Source organism: Oxyura jamaicensis, chromosome 20, assembly GCF_011077185.1.
Source record: "Oxyura jamaicensis isolate SHBP4307 breed ruddy duck chromosome 20, BPBGC_Ojam_1.0, whole genome shotgun sequence".
NCBI classification, from domain to species: Eukaryota; Metazoa; Chordata; class Aves; order Anseriformes; family Anatidae; genus Oxyura; species Oxyura jamaicensis.
The window spans coordinates 13,510,480-13,526,772 of NC_048912.1; the positions used below are offsets into that span (position 1 = coordinate 13,510,480).

The 16,293-nt window shown below is 51.9% G+C and overlaps 1 protein-coding gene across 3 annotated transcripts in view; it reads right to left on the reverse strand.

Annotated features, from left to right (window-relative positions):
• The window catches only part of NKAIN4 (sodium/potassium transporting ATPase interacting 4), a 49,175-nt gene that overhangs the window by 17,675 nt on the left and 15,207 nt on the right, over window positions 1-16,293 (reverse strand). For all 3 annotated transcript variants that reach the window (XR_004755489.1, XM_035343665.1, XM_035343664.1), the window contains exons 2-3: window positions 7,046-7,183; window positions 6,708-6,788 (exon numbers count right to left, since the gene is read on the reverse strand). Coding sequence is in view for 2 of the 3 variants with exons in the window: in XM_035343665.1 (XP_035199556.1) it covers window positions 6,708-6,788; window positions 7,046-7,183 (219 nt within the window). In the remaining variant the exon portion in view is untranslated. The remainder of the gene's footprint in view (window positions 1-6,707; window positions 6,789-7,045; window positions 7,184-16,293) is intronic.

Here is a 16,293-nt window from a genome sequence, read left to right on the forward strand (position 1 = left end):
GGCACTGGTCATGTCAGGGTCATGCAGACTGCCTACAGGAGGGAGGCAGCTCCCGGAACAGCAGCAGAGCTTGGGGTATTCACACTTCCTAACACAGGAATCCTAACGTGGCAGCTCCTCTGCCTTAGGTCCCCGCCGTCCAGAGGGAACAACAGGCTGAGAGCAACATAGGATGAGAGCAGCTACTCCAGGCTCCTTCTCTGCATTACCCTCAGCACAGAGGACTCGTCTCTGCTGCCAGTACAGGGAGCGTAGCCAGGTAAGCCTGCGGATACCCTTCTGCGTACCCACGTTTGCATCCAGGGGCAAACTGGAGTTACAAGAGCAGAAAATCTGAACGCCAGCCAGATAACTCGTGAATAGAAACCGCCCGCCCCAGCGCACGCATTGTGTCGGTACCCGCCGCTGCACCACGGATACTCAGAAACAGTTTGCAAAGCTGTTATTAAAATATGCTGCAGGAAGCACATGTTAAGAAATGTGGACAATTAAGTGAGGAGGCAGCTGCCAAGTTCCCGACATAATCACTACAACAGATGGGATGTGGTTTACAGTAGATGGAGGAGGGCATGGAGATGAAGGATGGCACCAGCGCACGAGCAGCCTGAATAGCAAAGGAAAGACAATGGAGAAAACTCTTAACAGTTGGGAGTTTAAAGGGAGCTGTCTGCGTTTTTAAAGCCAAGGGAAATAATTAGGTTGGCAGCTCCAGGATGACACACACTGCAAGGTGCTGTGCCATCTACATCGCTGGAGTTTGCTCATGCAGTTTTGACTGAAGAGTCTCTAGCTTGCTCCCTCTGCTGGGCATTGCTCTTCGGTGCCCCACAGAAATCCCACATATCAACCAAACGGCATCTTTCCTGCAAAGCTCGCTCTTTCTCTCCCAGCTCTGCATGATCTGACACACGGATTTTCCCCAGAAAAGCTCTTCCCCCCGCAGCCAGCCAGCCTCCAAGCTGCTGGGCTCTTCTCACAGACCACTGGAGTTAGGGAAGGAGAGAATCATCTCAAAAAAGAAAAAAAAAAGACTCAATTCCTTTTTCTTTGCCTGGGGCTTTCCCCAATTAGCGCAGTAACAAAGATATTCCACAGGGCACCACAGGATCTACTCTTTACCCCGGTCCCCAGGGCTTCCCTTTCCCAGCTCACAGATGGTGCTTTCCGAAACCTTCTGCCTCGCTGATGCAAAGAGCCCCTCCAGTGCTCTCCTCTGCTCCTTCCAGAGGCATCTGTGTGTATTTGGCAAAATAAGGAGCAGGCTGCTCTCCTTCCGCAACCTCTGTACCATCCATCAGTCATTACAGAACTGGTTCTGACTTAGCTTTACTGCAGAAGCCGAACTTGTTTGTGAATGAAGCCTAAAAAAGCAGAATGAGCGCTGGGCTGGAGGTGGGCAGGTGGAAGAACAGTAGGTCCTGAGCAGCAGTCACTGCTGCTCGCCTATTGGCACCCTCCAGCTCTGCACAGAAATATTACACCCGGCTAGGAGCAGAGCGGAGACAAGGAGCACATCTGAATTCTGAAGGTTCCCCCCCCAGCTCGCACACACGAGCCATCCATCGCAGATGGAACACGAATTCTGATTGTGCAGGGATGCCCTCGGGTTCACAGCGCAGAGGCACCTTTCTGAGCACGCAGCTGGCTGCAGCACGGCAGGGCATAAGGGTAACACAAACGAAAGGCCCTCGACATGCAAAGCGACGCCGTCCCTTTGCTCGTCTCCCTGGCTGGAGTCCTCCGAGGATACCTGCGTGGATGAGGCGTAATGAAAGAGCATCCAGGAAAATCAGTTAATTGACCTCCAGTTGTTCAGGGCTTGCTGGGAGATCGGGAAAACAATCCCAGGATGTCTCCTGTGGTTTGCCAGCATCATTTGCGAGGAGGTGGTTGAAGAGAAATGTAACTGTGCATTAGGAACGCTGCTCTAAAATTACCAGAAAGGGATCAGCGACGAGAAAATTTTGGAAGCAGCTGTTTCCCAAGACCTTTCTGTAAAGCATTTGAAGTCTAAACACACCGAAACACCCCCCGAAGTGGTATGCAGGTTGAAAGATCCTAATGAGTCCCAGAAGTGAGCAAGCCCTGCTGTCGGGAGGGCGAGGAGCTGTGCAACTACACTCCCCCTTGTTCCTTGGCAGGCTGCTAGCAGAAGGGTATCGTTTCCTCCTTAACCTTCAGCCTCGGGAGAAATATGAGCAAAGAGCGCGACGAGCTCCTCCTCGGGAGGATGTTGAAGGCCAGCCCGAAATCACACTTTGCTCCGAACCGCTGTAGCGCCTCGTTGCTATCTATTTGCCAGCAGCGTGAGAAGGAAGACGACAGCACTAAAAGGGTCGTACCTGCATTTTAGTGTCCATTTTCTGCTCCCAGCCTCACCCCACCGCTTCCCGTGGGGAAACTCACACCTAGCTCTGACCCCCAGGGAGGCAGCTGTGCTTAGAAAGCTTCCTTTTTCCAAACATTTTTTTTTCTGAAGGCTTTTCTGGCATTATTTTTAAGGGACTAATCAGAGGTGGCTTGATTTCTTCTTGTGAAGATCCTTCTGATTTATCTCCCCCATTCTTTCCTTAATTATCAAGCAAGGCAGCATTATAACGGCTTGGGAAACAAGTTGAACGCTGTATGAGAGCTCCTGGAGCTTGACAGCAGAGTTTTATATCTTTTAAGCTGGAAACACTTCTTATCAAAATGGGAAATACGATGTTTGTCTCCTAGTCATGTGTGCTGAATAGCTGTATCACCCTGAGACCGCAGCGAAGCACTTCCAGTGTTTCTCAGCACACTTGTTGACAATGCCACCGCATTCAAAGGGCAAATCCCAGGCTTTCAGCTTCTAAATTCAGGTGGGGTTGAGGGACAGTTGTGATTATGCATGCCTTTAACCAGCCTCCTATTTATTCAGGTACAAAGTTATCCCAAAGATGCCACCCCGAGTCTCTGGAATACAAATGACACGCGTACCCCATCTGACTGATAAGGACTTGCTTTTTCCTCGTGTTTCTTGAGGAAATGTAGACCACCATGGCTCTGAATTCAGATCAAAGCACTGGGTAGAGGTGAGAGAGGGAAAAAAAAAAAAAAGGGTGGGGGTGAAAAATCACCCTTACAAGATGAATAATTCCAGGGGGGAGAGACAAAGGAATAATGTGAGTAGACAACAATTCCTCAAACGTCTCCGAACGCTTCTCAAGTAGGTGATGAAGAGTCAGTCAGCGTGGCAGCTGGACAGACAGACCCTCGTATGTCTTACCAGCAGGATTTTAATTATTAACCCAGGCTGACAATTCATACTGCGGTGTTGCAGGAGGGCGTGCTTCGCTCTGAGAAGGGGAGAAGCTTAACACATGACTTCGAGCACAGCCTGGATATTCAGGAGGTAGCTTCCAGCAGCTCCCCTTACTCAACGGCCAGATGGACAAAATAGAAAGAGATAAAAGAGGAACAGACCAGAGGAGGAGGACCAGCAGCCTGGAGAGTGGGCTAGCCACACGTCCCACCAAGCACAGCGACACTGAGCGGTACGGAGCTCTCAGACAGCATTTCTCCCAGATGCTGGCGTGCTCAGAACCGAGCAGGGACAGCCAGCAAGGCAGCGCTGCCAGAAGCCGCTCCTAGCACGTCCCCATCTCGCTGCCGGTGCTGAGATGCAACCTTTCCAATCCAGATTGCTGTATCTCTTGCCTGCTCGCTGGCAAAGCGCTTAAAGCCAAGCTAGCATATGCTAACGCCCAGGGAGGCCTTTCCAGCAGCAAGGGAAGTGCTTTCGTAGCCGCCTGTGCAGATCTATTTGCGTCTGCCCACCTAATGAAATTCTGCTGTGCCATGTTTCACACTCCTTTATTCCTGCTAAGAACAGATCACAGAATAAAAAATGACAGGGTAGAAAAGTAGAAATCAGGCGAGTTTAGCTCTGCAAGAAGTAGAGAATAGATTCACAGAGCAGGAGAGAACATTTTCCCTTTGGATTACAAAAATTCAGAGTAGTTATAACCACCCTGAGCACAGCTGGCCAGAACAGCCTTCCTCAGGGTTTCCTTGGCCAGGAGAGAGCAAGCGCTGCAGGAGGACCCCAGGGGACAAAGGAGCACTTCAGGAATTGTGAAAGACAGGAGAAAGTAGCAGAAGGAAGAGACAGACAGACGACCCAAAGAAGGAAAGGGGCAGTGGAGGAGCAATTGCTTGATAAAGGCAGGCAAACAGCAAGCCCCCCAAAGTGCTGCTCAACAACGGTGCACCTACAGCCCATGTTCTATGGATGACACAGTTTGTAACAGTCTCTTAACCCCTGTGCTGCCTTGTTTATGGGCTGAGAGAGGACCTTATCTCCCAGACGGCACAGCTGTGGTGTCCCTGGTTTCTGTTTATTCAGTCAGCCAGGCACAAAAACAAGTGTCTGCACCCACCTCAGCCCTACGCTGCCTGGCATTCCCCTGCCTGCATCCTCTACTCTCACCAGGGAATTCGGATAGAGGCAAAGCAGAGAGGATTACTTGCAATAAGTGCACCTAACCATCATAATCTCCTCATGTTTTCATTCTCCAGACACATCCTCAACTTGTTGCAGCAGAAACCCTTGGGTCCCTTCTCCCTTTTCTCACCCCACCTGAGTTATCCCATCTCAGTTGCTCTGGGCTGTCACTGCTAGCCGCCGAGTTAACAAACTCCATTCTTTCCATCTCGGTGCCCTCTCTGCATTTTGTCAGTATAAATTAGCCAGCTGCTGACAGATCTCCCCGGCAGGCTGCCCTTGTCAGGAGCACCGCGGGGCGAGCCCGGTGCAGGCAGGAAAGCTGCTCACCTCCTCCCTCTGCTCCCTCCCACAGCCCCACCAGGAATCCCGGAGCAAACAGCACCCAAAAACCTCCCTCGGAACTATCAGCCCCTCGAGGGACTCGTGCAGGAACACAGCAAGTGTGAAAACACTTGTCTGAAACGCTCCCTATGGAGTCTAGTAGGTAACGAGTTACCATGTACCTGACCAGCTCCATCAGCATCGCTCCAAAGCTCTTCTAATATCCCGAATCTACCTGCTTACTGCCAGCCTCGTCACAAACTTCGATTTCCCAAGAAGCCAAGGCCCCGAGGGCACCAAGGTGCCTGCTGCTCTGAGTGCCCCCACCCCAGCTGACACTCGCCCCCCTCCCGGAGCTCTGCACATTCCCAGCCGAGCCCAGGTGTCCTCCTGGGGCCTGATCCCAGGACTGATGAGATCAATGAGACCCCACAGATGTCAGCTGGCGTTGGATCAGGTTTCCTGAGATGCAGCAGGAGAACAATACTGCCCAAGTCTAGCCAGCCTGTGAAACCTCACGCCGTCCTACAGAGACTTTAACTCCTGCTCCAAGTGCATCTTTTCTTCTTATGTGGAAATGAGGTCTTGTTTTGTTGTTGCCAAGACCCAAATAGCTTCAGTTAAAGGGAAGGGGGAGGACAGAAAGCAGCACCATGAGTTTTTCTTACAAGGCAGCCTTTTTAAATGAAAGTAACGCATGAAGAATAGAGGCAAGGCTGTAAAGGATTCTACCACCAAACCAGCACAAGTAATCTTTGGTTTTGTTCCCACCCCCCAGGTGCCACTAAAGCAGCAGTGTGACATTTTCTCTACAGCTCTAGAGAGAAGTCCACTGGGTCGGTAACAGCACCTACCAAAGCCCAGTCCTACCAAGAGTCCCCTAACACAGGAGACGTCCTGCAGGCTCAATAAAGCTTCCTTACGTGCTGGCTTTGCTGAAACAAACCCCAGCACAGAGCAAGGTTACGAGACGAAGCTCCTCTGCGGTGGAGAAGGCGAAGTTTGTAACGCCGCTTGAATTGCAGAGCAGCAATCAGCCGGCACAGGGCAGGTCGGGATTAGTAAACGCAAATAGCAGCTGGATGGGAGCAAACACTGGCTGTCAGGGAAGCTCCCAGAGCAGTTTTTCAAGCCAATGTTTGCTCTCAGAAGGGAGCTTTAAAATAGTTAGATAAGCTTCTTTTTTTTTTTTTGTTGGTCACAGCCAAGACCAAGACCAAGATCATCTCAGGCTGAGCTTCCAGCCCCTGAGTAATCGCTGTTTTGGGCAAGAGCTCCCTCAAAGTTCCTAAAGATAGCAGTGAGGGGAAACGGAGATTAATTGAGGAATTAAGAAATTACATTTCCTTATCTGCAAAGGCTTTGTAACGTCACTCACAGCTCGCTGCAGGCCTAATAAAAAACATAGTGCGGTTCCAATTATGCCTGCAACTTAGATGGACGACCTGGGAATTTAGGCCAGATGTAGAGTGCTCTGAAGTGAACCCACAGCCCATAATCGCTCTTAGTCTGCTAAGCTACAGCAACACTTCGTGGTTCATTGCTTACAGCCCAGCTCAGTTTAGGGCTTGCCTCCCATTTTTAACATTTCTGACTCAGTCCTCAATGAGCAGGCAGCAATACTTCGCTTATTTCAGCCTTCAGGAGCTTCACAGGTATCAACTCACAACACCCCCGGACGAGGACCAATTACACTAATTGCAGAGCAGCAAAGGACTCCAGAAATCGCATTAGCCCTCCACACCATAAGCACTGCTCCTCCCTCTGCAAGGAAAGGAGCCCCACGGTATGCAGCAGGCCAGGGCCAGCTCCCAGCACCCTAACCCCACAGCAGCCTGTGCCCCTCCTGCCTCCCTGCTAAGCACCCTTCACTGCTGCAAAAGCCTGGGCACTTACCAGAGCTCCTACTCACCTTTGAGAGCCCTCCCACTTCCAAGTAAAAACAGATGATGAAGATGTTCCAGGTGACCCAAATTGCAGTCCAGATGGCATACTAGAAGGGAACAGGACGGGGAGAGAGAAGCAATAAACATGAGGAAGTCACTGGAATTCCTTTATATGTATGTGATCCAGCTGGGGACAGTGAAATGCACCGAGTCAGCACCGTAACGATTTTCCTTCCTTCTGTTTCTCATATGCAGAAGGTCCCTTCCCTAATTAGAGACGTGGGGACAGAGCCTTGGAACGAGTGAGTTCCAAGGAGGCTGTGAGTGGCCTTGAAAGGCTCTGAACAAAGCGGACGTTACTTACCACCACTATGTAGCGAGGTCTGTATTGAATAGTGCCAAACAGGCCAAGGATAACGATGATGATGTGGAGGAAGTTGGCTAGGATGGGGGCCCACTGGTATCCCAGGAAATCAAACACCTGCCTCTCTAATGCAGCAAGCTGGAAAGGAGAAGAAAAAGGAGAGTTACAGCCTCTGGACTCATGAAGTTCATTGTCAAGGTCTTGACACGCTCCCTGAGCAAATCACTGCAGCAGCTGAAGTGGTGACTCCCACCCCAAAGCAATTTGCTGCCCATGAACCGGGTCAGTAGGACGGGACGTGTACCCACAACCGCCCTTCTTTGTGCCTCTCCTTGGCCTCTGATGGCTGAGCCGATGTGGACCAGTGAGCTCCAGCGCCCACGTGGGGCACGGCCTCTTCTGTGCGCTTTGCCACGGGGAGGCTGCCCTGGCAGAGGTGACAGCAAGACAGTGGCAGCTTAAACGGCTGCAGCAGGACGTCCAAGAAGTCATTTATCAGAGCCGTCAGCATCACTCCATCATTCCTGACACCTCTCAGGTTTCTGCTCTCCAGCACACATCCATCAAGGTGAGAGGGAGGAGGGAATTCTCTCCTCTGCCTTCCCCCAGCAGAAAATGCTGCCGCCCAGCAAGGAAATTCTGCAAACACATCAGCTTTTGGGAGGACACAGCGTTCCTCTCCAGCACTAACAGCCTGGTTCAAGGCTAGTGCTATGTTTTAGAAATAAAACTCCACTACTGTTGAGGTGCTTGGTCTGATTTTCAAATCGTATTTGCATAAAGATGTGCTTTTCTTCTGTAACCATTGTATCAGGCAAGCAACTGTTCATCTGGATCCGAGCGGCTGTGTTAGGCATGCAGCTGCAAGAGCAAAATAAACACACAACTGCACGCTAGCCTTAACATCCCCGCAGCCTTTGAATAATGTAAGGGAAACAGGGAGTGGAGGGGGCAAAATGGTTCCTGCAGGTTTTTCCAGCGGATTCCAAAGAGCGTCTTTTCCTGTGAATTTCAAACGTGTGTTTCATTAGCGTAGTGTGCTGCAATTACGTTATGACATTTCATATTTATTTTCACTTAAATAAATGATTACAATTTACCATTGATAGTCAATTTAACTGCTAATTAGACACCAAGCATGGATGATCTTAGCCTACTATGTGTAATCAGCTATGAAAAGTGACATCTTTTCCTGGTTTGGCTTTTAGATGGCAGGTGGGGGCCAAGCATTGGGGCTTTTGTGATGGTTTAAGGCATGTAAGGATGTGAGCGGCTGCAGGACCCAGCCAAGGCACGCGATGAGGGAAGCGACATCTTCCAAATGACCACTGTTCCTTCTCTTTCCCAAAGAGTGGGAAAACCATCTTCACGTCTGTTCTGGGCTGTGAGGGTATTGCAATTCTCAACGTTATCTTGGAAGTTCAACACAAATCTCTTTTTCAAAGGACTCTGTGTGAGGGGGATCGGTCCTGGGCAAGGGGGATCAGTCGGTGCGGTGGTGAGCAGCTTTCCCCCACTGACATCTCTCTCCACCTGCAAAGGGGTGCAGGAGCCTGGGGAGGGAACGGAGGCAGTCTCCTGAGCCTTCTGCAAAACAATTACCTTCCCTTTGAAGCAAGACGCCCATTCTGATCAGTTCAAACCCCCGGAGGATGCTGCGGGATGGCCGTGGGCAGACCAGGGCAGGCGCTCTCAGCCCCGTCTCCCGCAGCACAGATCGTGTGCAGCTCGTCAGGAGCAGCTGTAACAGGTTAACCGCTTAACCTTTCAGGAGGGGATTACTGCACGTACCTTAACGATATTTGGGGGCTTGGAGTTCTGACTGGCTGGCAGCGGGTCGCTTGTCTGCGAGCGCCTCATCCAATCAGGCATTTAATTGGCTTTGTGCGGTGCGGTGCTGCAGCAGCGTGTGCTGCCCGGAGCTGGCAACGGCGCTGCCTCGGTTGGCTGCGGGGACACGCGGGGCTGTGCCCTGCAGAGGTAACATCCCCTGCTGCTGGGGGTACCAGCGCTCAGCTTCACCTCCTGCCTTCAGCCCCCGAAAAGGGGATAAAGACAGATCCTTCCTACCCGTGCTGTCTGCCTGGGGTTCTCGCACTCGAGAATCAAGGCATCCACATCTAGAAAAGTGTTTTCTTCTTTCTGTTAGGGCTGTATAAAAGGGGACAGCCTGCCCTTCAACATCTTCTTGATGTTTCCTGGCATGTTTGGACCGGGGAAAACATTGCTCCGTGACCTGAGAGGTATCCAACCGCCCTGGAGATGATTTAGCTGGGTCCCTGCACCCCGCATGAGCAGAGCTCCCGCAGGACGTGCCAAGCTCAGCTGACGTGGTGTTGGGGCACAACTCGTGGAGAGGTCGCTGGCCCACTGGCTTCGTGTCATACTTCCTTTCTCCTTACTGCCATTGCCCTCAGCTCCAAGTTGTTTCTGTCCCGATTTACCTTCCTTTGCTCCTTACCCTGCGTTTTTAAGTGCTTTTGTGTGCCTGGGAGCTGCGGAGGGTTCAGCCGGCGCAGAGAGCTGTGCCCGCTAAGGGGAGCGGGAGCTGGGTTGGGACACTTCTGGGGGACGTGAGCGCTCAGGCAAGCTGCTTCCTCATTTACACAAAGCAAAGCAATTTTCTGCAACGTGTACTGATGACAGGCTCAAATGTTACTGATGAAACTCAGCTCTGTATTACTGATGTAGAGGCAGTGAGGCTGGGCTGCAACCCAGCTGTCAGAAAAGCAGCCCAAAGTTACCCTGGGCTTGTCCCTGTCCCCCTAGGAATCCAGGATAATTAAGAAAACATTTGCTAAAACCCAACAAACAAGCACTTCACTCATTACACCACAGCTCTGTGTGCAAAGCGCGCCCATTAAACCCTGCTGAGATCTGCAGGAAAACAGGGCTGGGGTTTGTGCTGGGCTGGCCTCGGTCTGGGGCTGGCAACAAAGCAGCAGACGCAGGGAATGCGGCCGGAGCCTTCACGCCTGCTTCCTTCAGTCTGGGCAGAAACAGCAGGGCCAGGGTTTGCCCCTGCTGACGTGTACAGAGACACCTGCACCCCTCCACTGAGCCCCTCTTGCTGAGCAGGGGAAATGCCGCTGCCAGGGCTCTGCAGAGCAATACCCTCGCGGTAGCGTTCTTTACGATGATTCACGCCATTCTGTTGAGAAACCCTATTATATTCTGGAGATATTGGTTGTAAGGAGAAATTTCACAGATTGTGGAACAGGTTTCAGCCCATTCAAAGCTGACAGGACCTTTCCATCAGGGAGAACAATTTTTTCTCCTTTATGGCTGTTCTTATTAAAATAGTATTCCTTCTGCTCTTTTTGCTTTCCTTTTCCTCGACCATAAAACATTTTTACCTTTCACTCCTTAAATTAAATTACGTGTTGCGGTACTAAAATCAGAACAGTGGCAGACCTGCTGCTGCTGAAATAAACCACATTTCTGCTGATCCGAGTGAAACTGGGACAGCAAATAAGCACGTGAAGCAACTCTTAGCCTTGCAAACACAACGAGCTCAAGCTCTCCGTCAGGCTGTCGTTCATTTATACAGCTGGGAAAGATAAGAAAGGCGGAGAAGACGTTCTGCAGCTTACAGAGAGCCCTATCGCACGGCTCGCACACAGAGGAGGGCTTTGTGAGCCAGCAGGATGGGACGTGCTCCAGGGCTTCACGCCGTTAAAGCCTCACCAGAGAGGAGATGCTGTCCCCGAGCTGGAGGGGAGCATCGCCTGATGGACCCTCCTGCAGAACAGGAAAACGGCCTTAAAAACATCTCTGAATGTGGAGCCTTTTCTTGCTGGAGGGTTCAGGCTGTCCCAGCTGTGTTTGTGATGGCTCTGGCAGCACGGTGTCCCTGGCAGGACACTCTGGGGTGATTTAACGTGGGCTGGGGGGTGCTTGTATAAATTCTGGTCCTTGCCGTCTTCCTGATCGCCTCATCTTTGTCTTCTGTTGTTCCTGTCATGCTGGGGAGTCCGACCTGATCCCCTTGTGCCTCCACGGTGCTAAGGAAAAAGAGGTGCTGGTGAACAAATCCGTCACCTGTCATGCCTTAACTCCCTGTCCTTTACGCTCTTCTATCGGGGCGATGCCATCAGCTAGGTTTGCTCTTCTCGGTTTCCTTGGACAGGGACGAGGCAAGTTTTGTACTTAATGATGGAAAGATTTCTTCCATAAATCCATCGGATCATCTCAGTTTCAGTTTTCTGTAGTGTTAAGGCATGACTGGAGACAAACCTTCCCAAAAGCCAGTGCTGTGTAGCCGTGGGAGTTTGTCTGAGGTTTGCCCTTGTATTGGGCCCGTAGCTGTGGTTTGAGCTGGGCATAGACTCTCCTCTTCTTCCAGAAGATGTTAAGACTTTTCAGGAGCTGACTTTTAGGAGTGATATCTGGTACCTTCAGGTTTTGACGAGGTTGAATTTTCCCTAAAATCGGGAGACGCACCCTATACAAAATGTGAAAGAATGTTTTACCCAGAAACCCAGCCAATTTTCCACGTGGACAATAAAAAAGCCACTTTTAAGCTCTTGTGCTTCCCGTAACTTTCACCACAAGGACACAGCCTCACAGCCCGCTCCAGCTCTGCACTGCCCTCGTTCAGAGGTCTGCACAGCCGCCCCGGATCTCTGCGTGTGGACCTACAGCTTCAGCACAGAAAAACTGCGATACAAGCCCCCGATATTTGCTCTCTTGCCAAGCCGAACTGCAAAAGTGCCTGAGCTGCACCCCTCGGCCAGCACCGCGCTCCTCATTTTCAGCCCTGCCTGGCTGAGTCCCGACTCGTTGACTCAGCTTCTGGTTCCCTGCCAACTGGCCTTGCTTTTTAAGAAGATGCTCTTTGTTTGTCTGCTGTGCAAACACCACCGGGGCGGCCAAGACTTTCGCTGCGAAAGGTCACGGGCCTTTTCTTGAGGAGGAAACTTGCGCTGATTTCCTGCGGTATTTTGGCCACGCGGTGGTTGATGGCTCGAGTTCAGGGCAAAGTCACAGCACTGCTGTCCCGATGAGACATCACAGAACGATGAATGCTTGAGTCCAGATAGCTGAGACAGCAGGAAGAGATTAAGAAAGTCTCAAATGTCTCACTTTAAAATGTGTCTATTTGGGGTTTGAACACATTTTTTTTCCTGGTTCTTCCAGAACAGTTGAAGTTTGGCAGTGCCAGAGACTCGCCCTGCTTACTGTTGTTGCTGTTATTATTGTCATTGGCATTATCATTCTTATTACACTATTATCTCTCTCTACAATTGCTTGTTTTTGTAAATGGTGAAACAAGACGAGATCTAAAGAACCCTAAACCCACGCTGCAGTACGATGGAAACAGCAGCCGTGCGCAGAAACTTCTCTGTGCGCCAGGGCTTATTCAAGGTGAAGATTTTGTGGGCAGAAAAATGATTGAGTTAAACAATAAGCTTGCTTTTACCAGAGCGACTGCATCTCTAAATAAATATTAATGCTCTTAATAGCTGTTTAATTGAGTTTGTCTGAAAAAGAGCAACTCACTGAGCTGGTGCTTCACGTCCCCCTGACCGAGGGGCTCATTTGCCAGGTGCCACGTCCTTGTCCCTTCCGAAGTCGGCGTCTCACGTGCTGATCCACGCTGCCTTCACGAAATCTCATTTTTCTTCACTAAGTGTTGTCAAGGAAACCTTCCTCGGGGCCTTGTGATCCCCAGCTCCCTTCCCGGCATCCCTCGCCGAACCGCAGAGGTCAGGGGACTAATTGCACGGGAGGTCTCCGTTTGTCACTCTGTCCCCCAGACGTGGTCGGTCCCGCTGCCCGCGGGACACAATAAGCCCCATTCTCTGCCCGCTTGGGTCCGTTTCCTCCCCGGGAGCTGCTTGAACCCCCGCTATTCACACAGATGTAAGGGAGCAGACCTTCTATCTTTAAATCACTTACGTCTCCGAAGCAAACCGGTCACTCTGAGGGCCTGGGAGACAAATGCCTGCCAGAGGCAGCTGGAGAAGTCACCGCCGTTGTGAGTGGGGTCACCGTCCTGCTCTGAGCCTGGGCAGCCTTAACCCTCGGCAGGGCTCAGCACAGCTGCCCTGCTGTCGGGTCCTGCTGCTGCACAGCCCAGGGCCCTCCTCGCCTCCTCCCAGCCTGACACCTTTCTGCTCCCTTTTGTCCCCTCCCAGCGTTGCTGGCAGCGATGCTCAGGGGTGCCGCTGCTCTGCCCTCCATCCCTGCGGCTTTCTGGCTCCGATGCCTTTCACAAACATCCTGGCTGCGAAGATCTGTGATTATTCAGCCCCATGTGCCTGAATGCTGCTTAGCATTCCAGGAGAGGCACGATCCTCGATCCTCGGTGAGCACAAGGGATGAGACCGGCACCGAGGCGGTGCAGAAGCCTCTTGGTAACACCGAGAGCCTAGGTTTGTGCACAGCAGCATCAGACACCGGAGCCGCGCTGCTCCCTGCGCTCCTGCTTGTGCCTCCCGATAGCATCTGAGCGCTGCACGCTGCTCTGATTGCTGATTGCCAAGATTAGCAATCAGCCTAAATTAATAAGCAGGTGCCTTTGTGAGCCAGGCAAAAAAGCGCTCTGACAAGAATGACAAACTTGTTCTGTTGGTAACCTACGTCAACACTCAGACCTAAGTTTTCCAAACATCATTAGATTGATCTGTTGTGCCCCCAAGACCCCCTGCCCCCAGCTTTTTCTCCTCCCGCAGTTTCAGAGCTCTGCGTCGGCTCTCCAGCTTTGCAGCAGAGAGGGGGCACTGGAACAAAGGGGACGTGACCGCTTCCAACAGACGCAAAAATAATGAGTTTCTTCAACAAGTGCCTGACATTTTCATCAGGCAGCTGCTCCGCAAGGCACAGCCTTACCCCACGCTCTGTGCCTGTGGCAGCCTTGTTCCCCTCTCCTGCCGCAGGACTTGCAGTCCGACTCCAGCCCACCTCACACCAACAACCCTGGGCAGGGGCCTGGGGGGAGCCTTCTCCCACCAGGAGCACGAATTTCCCTGTTGAACGAAGGATATTAAAGACATGCCATTAACTCCCCAGCCATTTCCCTCAGGAGATCCGCTGCCATTTACGAAGCCATCCAAACCCTATGGAGGCGGTGAGGCAGAGCAGTGTTGGAGATCAGCAGGGATTTAATTTTCTAATAGAGAGATTTATTTCCCACCAACAGGGCGTTACAGTCCGTCGTCTCTGCCCCTGCTCAGCCAGGAAGGCTGCCCAAAGTTTGGGTTTGTTTGCCTGGCGGGGATGGAGGGAAAAAATACAAATACTTGAAAATTAGCAAAGGGGCTGGTAGCTATAGGGACTGGCCCTATACTCTCTGAATTGCTACCTTAAGCATCGTCTGCTCAGCCAAAAGAGACAGATATCAACCTCCTGTGGCATCTTGCTGCTGGGGGGAGGGAGCAGGCACATAGCCAGGACTTGCCCAGGACACAGAGCTGCTTGGATGCACAGCCTGGGCTGGGACTGCCCAGCCTGGCTCCTAAACATGCAGCTCTCTGGAGTCTCCTGGATGTAGGAGCAGCGGTTTGGGAACATTTTGCAGAGCCCCAGGTGGACCAGAAAGGTTTCAAAGCCATTCAAGGGATGGACCAAGACTCCCAGGGTGTATGAAGCTCATGAGGTACCAGTTGGACTCACCCAGTTTAGACAAAATTATTGCTATCCTTGCTATTTTATAGGCATTGCTTGCAAACTGCAATTTCATTTTCCCTCTGGTTACCCCAAAGTTGATTTATAGCCTTAAATACGTCACGGGCAGTTTCCCAAAGGAGGAAGAAACTCGTGCTTCAGGCTCAAAAAGCCAGGCTCAGTTCTTCCCCATCCTGCCCACATGCAGCCCAAGGAAGACTCGCTGTGTCCGAGTGACTGAGAACATCTCCCAGCGTTAGCTAAACGGACAAAATTGTTCACAGTTGGTGTCCCCTGCACAAATCTCACTCTTGCCTGGCACCTGCAGCACTTTCCCTTCAACAAGGCGTAGTGTGGGCTATAAGCAAGAAAAAACGCCTCTCTGGGAGCACCTCAAGCTGCTTTTCCCAGCCAGGGGAACACGAGGATGTTTCCTGGTGTGCGTGTAGGGCAGCAAAGCACCAGCAGGGCCTCCGTGATGCTGCACAGAGCTCCCTGCGCTCCCCGTCCCGCTCCGGCCGCGCCAGCAGCCGCTGTCCCCCTGCACGCAGCTCTGGGGCTGCAGCAGCTCAGCCCCTTAATTAGGTCATGAAGGGATCATGCACAAAACACAGCCTGGGCCTCGGAAGGGAAAACACATGCTAGCTCTGCAGCCGGGGCAAAGCTCGGGAGGGGAAGGATGCCAGAGCAGGAATAACTCTTCCCAACTTTGTCCGCAGGAAAGCGCAGCGCCCTGTCTCGGTTTCTGCTCAACAGCTGGGTCCCCCCCTCCCCGACACTGTAGCTAAGTGGTAGCGTTGCTTTAATTTCCTCTTGCTCCTGCTGCAATGCCAGATTGCTTGGATATTCGTAAACAGAAGGAGTTTAATGAAAATTATAATTAGAGCCCCGCAGTGCTCTTGCAGGTCGCCTTTACGCTGGGCTGCCTATTTACATTACAAATCAGGCTGGTGTCACTGCCGAGGCTGCAGCCCGGGAAGGGAATTCATTAATGGGAAAGTGCAGGGTGGCTGAGAAATAGGGGAGAAAGCAAATGATATTGTTATTATTAATAATCTAGGAAATTGGGAGCTGCCGTGGTCTTGCTGCGACTCCGCTCCCAGAAGAAAAGCCCATTTGTAGTCATCCCGCAGCGGGAGGGGAGACAGCACGGCCACCCAGAAATTCCCACTGGTAATTACAGCACAAGCGGACCCTTTCTCGTAGAGCATCTGTTTCTCATGGAAAGCAGAGAGGCGACGAAGATTTTATCTCCCCCACCGGGACGCAGAGAAGTCCTCTTAGCACTTCTGCTTCCTAATGCCTGGCTGTGAAGGTGCGGGGTCAGGGAAAGACACGTGAAGCCGAAGGGCTGGATTTCCCAGGATTTTACAGCTTCCCCATTCCACCTGCCAGCGGCTACACGTGATGCTTGTTGCCTCACTGTAACGCCACGCGCAGCAGCTCCTTGAGGAGGACAGAAGCCCTCACTCTCTCCAGTTGGAGCATCCGCTAACGCGAGGCGTGGTGTCCGTCCAGCCGCAGCCACGTGCAGCAGCGCCCTGCGAGACCAGGAGGGAAAAACCCATGGGAATAACACGGAGGCCGGGTACAGACGCGCTGACACCCAGCCTGGCTCCAAAGAGAACAGGACAAACCAG